The 5,028-nt window shown below is 29.4% G+C and overlaps 1 protein-coding gene across 1 annotated transcript in view; it reads right to left on the bottom strand.

Annotated features, from left to right (window-relative positions):
* LOC106469773 (TBC domain-containing protein kinase-like protein) overlaps positions 1-5,028 on the bottom strand; it is a gene marked incomplete at its 5' end in the record, with an annotated part of 24,313 nt that overhangs the window by 17,193 nt on the left and 2,092 nt on the right. Inside the window, one exon of the mRNA XM_013930283.2 lies at positions 4,344-4,380. Within this exon, the coding sequence (XP_013785737.2) occupies positions 4,344-4,380 (37 nt within the window). The remainder of the gene's footprint in view (positions 1-4,343; positions 4,381-5,028) is intronic.

The raw sequence follows: 5,028 nt of genomic DNA, 5'->3' as shown, positions 1-5,028 counted from the left end.
CTCTGAGTGAAATTGACACTTACCTGTTCAGAACACAATGTTATAAGATATGTCATTTAATAGATGAAAACCTTGAAATTCTATTGGTTATAGGTAATATAAAATTAAACATAAAATAGAACTATTCACACAGCCTGAAAGAAAGGATGCGACAGGTAGGTGTGGCAGGAGGGATGTGATTTTCTATTTATAGCTCTGTAATCAAACAAAATTGAAGGCTATAAAAATTATGGTTTGTCTGTGCAATAACGATATTATAGAGAGTAATTTATGTTTAATTAACACTAGAGGAATTTCAGGATTTTTAAAAAATATTTCCTTATAGAATTAATAACTTAAAATTTATATACTATTAAAATATGGATTATTAGCTAAGTGTTTATTCCATATTAATTGGTATAACATAAACAAAAAAGAAGTTTAAGAAGATTCTGAATGTAAGACACTAAAACTTTTTGTCATGCATAGTAGAGGATAACCGGGGTGAAAGGGTTAATGGAAATCATGTTCTGATTATTCCAAGTAACTGAAATATTGCCATTATGATTTGTCATTATTCTTTTATTACAAGTTACAGCTTTTACAATAAGAAAGAACATTCATAAAAACAGGTACTGGAACTTGTTATATTTATAGTCCTTAAGTAAACTCAAAACAAAACTATAAATTATTATATTCTGATAATCATGTCTACTAACTTGCCAAGTGACTTTAAATCAAAGAAAGGTGAATTCTCTTTTCTACTAGTTTCTGTTAGTATGCCCTGTTTTGTATTACGTGTACCGTTTCTGTTAGTATGCCCTATATTCTGATAATCATATCTACTAACTTGCCAAGTGACCCTCTAAATCAAAGAAAGGTGAATTCTCTTTTCTACTAGTTTCTGTTAGTATGCCCAGTTTTGTATTACGTGTACTGTTTTACACGTAATACAAAACAGGGCATACTAACAGACACGTAATACAAAACAGGGCATACTAACAGAAACGGACCGTTTCTGTTAGTATGCCCTATATTCTGATAATCATGTCTACTAACTTGCCAAGTGACTCTCTAAATCAAAGAAAGGTGAATTCTCTTTTCTACTAGTATCTGTTAGTATGCCCTGTTTTGTATTACGTGTATCGTTTCTGTTAGTATGCCCAGTTTTGTATTACGTGTACCGTTTCTGTTAGTATGCCCTGTTTTGTATTACGTGTACCGTTTCTGTTAGTATGCCCTATATTCTGATAATCATGTCTACTAACTTGCCAAGTGACTCTAAATCAAAGATATGTGAATTCTCTTTTCTACTATTTACTCAAATGAACCTTAGAATGAAAATGTTGCTAATCATGTGATCTTTTCAATGAAATCTGAAGTGACTCTTTAATTTCATATTGAAGCAACTGACCATCTAAATTAAAGTTGTATGAATTTTAATGTTTACTATCTAACCAATAAAAACTCCATCACTATTCCAATCATTCCTTTTAATCAAATGATCCTTTGACTAAGTCCAATAGGCTCTTCAATCTCTTATCAAAGCAACTGACCATCTAAATCAAAGTTGTATGAATTTTAATGTTTACTATCTAACCAATAAAAACTCCATCACTATTCCAATCATTCCTTTTAATCAAATGATCCTTTGACTAAGTCCAATAGGCTCTTCAATCTCTTATCAAAGCAAGTGATCATTTCAATAAAATTTAAGCAATCTCTACTGCTTGCTTATCTAGTGATCCTTTGTTTGGGTGTTTAGTAAACTCTCCAGCCTACTATTTAACAAAGTGATCCTCTATACAAATGTCAATAAACTCTTGAGTTTGACATCAAACAGAATTATCTCTTATATGACAGTTCAGTGAATTATCCTGTATTATTTAATGAACTGATCATTTGTATCAAAGTTCTGTGAATTCCTCCATCTACTAACTAACTTAGTGATCCTTTGAATGAATGTCCATTGTTATATGTAAAGAAACAATTCTTTAAATGAGTTATTAAATATGGAGGTTTGCTACAGAAATGGAATCAAGCGATACTTTACATAACAGTTCATTTGCCTTTTATAATATTTATTAGGTAAAATATATAGTATGGTTTAGAACTTTCAATTAACTCTCTTGCTACAAAGTCAGTCAAATCAACAGACCTTGTAACCATTTTGACCTTGTTATAGCTTTCATACTATAACTTTTAATACACTTTGTGTAACCTTAACAAAATTTGACAGACTTTCAGTAAACATTACAAGTCTTTTGTACACAAGAAATCAGATTTTTAATGAAGTATTTTTACTAAAGATTTGTTCTTGAATATATATAGTATTTCTATATACTAGTCTGAGTGAAAATGATTTTCACGTTAAGATTAAAAATACTTCTTTTCATCTCAAAAATCTTATATTTCATTTGTGCAATCTCTAGTCTTTTAAATAAATTTCAAACGTTTTTATTTTATCTGTTATTTTCTATACCCTAACCTTATACAAGGTTGGTCAATTTGACCGACTTCTTAACCACCAAAAAAAATCTAAATTACCATTTTTTTCTTTCTAGAATGACTTCAAATTGTAATATAAGACTACATTTATTTTAAATTGCTTTAAACTCAAAACAGTATACATCAATTTATACTTAAATTTTATTGTCCTTTGAACCCTGTCTTAAGTACTATTTGTGCCATTACAAGTTGTAATGTACTTGGCGAACATGCAGTTCACGTTACACTATTGAATTACATTATGCACAAGCTGCTCGCAAGCATTCCTCATGAAAATTTTTTTATTATATTATTATTTATTTCACCTAATAACCTTAACTAACATCAAAAGATTCCTATTTTTACATCTTAGTTACTTTTATTATAATAAAAAAAGAAATAACATGAAAAACACAAAAAAAGTACTCATATGTCGACTTTTGATGAGACTTAACCCTACTTTTTTTATATACTGAAGATTATACTGTATTAAATAATTATTTAATTAAATAATGCACCAAAGAACACAGAATAATAATGTGCAAAAAGCAGACAATGTCCCATAACTATTACAATTTTCTGGCTTTCTAACTTTCTAACTATGCAACAAGAGCCATTAAAACTTCATCTAAGCTCACTGACGAGTTTCCCATGGGAATCAAGCTTGAACTGAAAGCAAAATTGACAATTCTTTTCAGAGTAAACAATGTAATATAATATGTCATTTGATAGATTAAATCCTTGGTTTTCTATTGGTTATAAACAATATAGTATTGGATGCCAGAGAGAACTACTGGCAAGTTGAGTTTGTGAAAGATAGGATGTGATAGCTGGGCGTGGCAAGAGGAGTCTGATTGTCTATTTCATGGTTAGGAAAATTATGCTTTGCTGAGTGATGACAATATTATAATGAGTAATTTACATTAAATTTCATACTTCTTGGAGGGGTGGTAAATAAATTAGAGAAGAGGGGATACCTAGAGCACAAATGTCACAGTAGGGGAAATTCTACATTTTTTTATATTGCTTAAAAAAGTAAGAACTTAAACTTATATAATATTAAAATATGAATTATTAGATACGTTTATATACTATATTTAATGGTATATCATGAAAAAGTACTTTAATTACATTTTGAATGTAACTCACTAAAAACCTCATCACATGTGCAAAAAAGATGTCAGAGGAGAGAGGGTTAATCAGTGACGTTTCCTGCTCATATAATGATCCTCAATGTTTTTAATCTGAGATTTTCAAGTTTTATCATACTTTATTTTCAGAGGTTTCAACATTATGTTTTATGTGAAAGGAAGCTTCTTGAATCTTTAAATCAAGATGATATATATATATTTCCACTTGAATATATAAGTTACATAAACAATATGTTATGTTGTCTTTAAACCTGAATCTTTAAGTTTTCCAAACAAGATGATATACTTGTTTCTCTTATTGAGTCATTAAGTTCATTAAACAAGATGATATACTTGTTTCTCTTATTGAGTCATCAAGTTCATTAAACAAGATGATATACTTGTCTTTCTTTGAATATTTAAGTTCCCCAAACAATATGATATTTTCCTTCAGCTGATTATTTTCAGTGGGTGTTTGAATAACTCACAACAAATTGTTTATATGACAACTTAATTAGTGTTTAATTCATAGGACACGAGCGTAACAAGGTTTTAACTGACACCTGCAATGAATTAAATGTACTTTCCGATTTGGAATCAAATTGTTTTGTTTCTAATAAAATGTACTTCAGCTCTTATACTTTGCATGTCTCAGTCTCAAAGATAACTATATTAATTCAAATTCTAAATTAAATAGAAAAGTTACTTGTAAAGAAAAAAAAGTTAGAGTTAAATCTTAATACTTACGTGTGTACATCGTTAAGAACCATGGGATGGCATACAACTGGAAAAGAAAGTTTAATAAAAGATTATTTTAATCAAATATATGTATGACATAAAAAGATATTCATTATTAGGAGAAACACACATACCTTCAAGTAAAGGCAAGTAAAAATATTCAAAACTATTGTTATTCTGACAAATTACCCAAAGTGTTCATACAAGAACCCTTTCTTGCCATGTATTGTAAGTGGAATTCAGCATTACATTAATTAAACAAAAAATACTTGTCATGCAGAGCCAGTGTAGCTTGCTTTTATTCTTAGAGCAAAGACAAATTGGACTATATACTGGGTTCACCATGGGGAATCTAACCCCAGTTTTAGCATTGTAAGTTCACAGACAGACTTACTGTTTTCCCACCAGGTGATACCAGTGTAATAGTTCATTAATTAAGTAGCCTAACAAATAATATACTTCTCACGTAGAAGCAGTGTAACAATCCATTAATTAATTATTCTAACAAACAATACTTGTTGTGTAGATTCAGTGTAACATTCCATTAATTATTCTAACAAACAGTACTTGTTGTGTAGATTTGGTGTAGCAGTCCATTAATTATTCTAACAAACAATACTTGTTGTGTAGATTCAGTGTAGCAGTCCATTAATTATTCTAACAAACAATACTTGTTGTGTAGATTCAGTGTAGC

This window comes from Limulus polyphemus, unplaced genomic scaffold (assembly GCF_000517525.1).
Source record: "Limulus polyphemus unplaced genomic scaffold, Limulus_polyphemus-2.1.2 Scaffold3652, whole genome shotgun sequence".
NCBI classification, from domain to species: Eukaryota; Metazoa; Arthropoda; class Merostomata; order Xiphosura; family Limulidae; genus Limulus; species Limulus polyphemus.
This window is presented reverse-complemented; position numbering and strand designations above follow the sequence as displayed.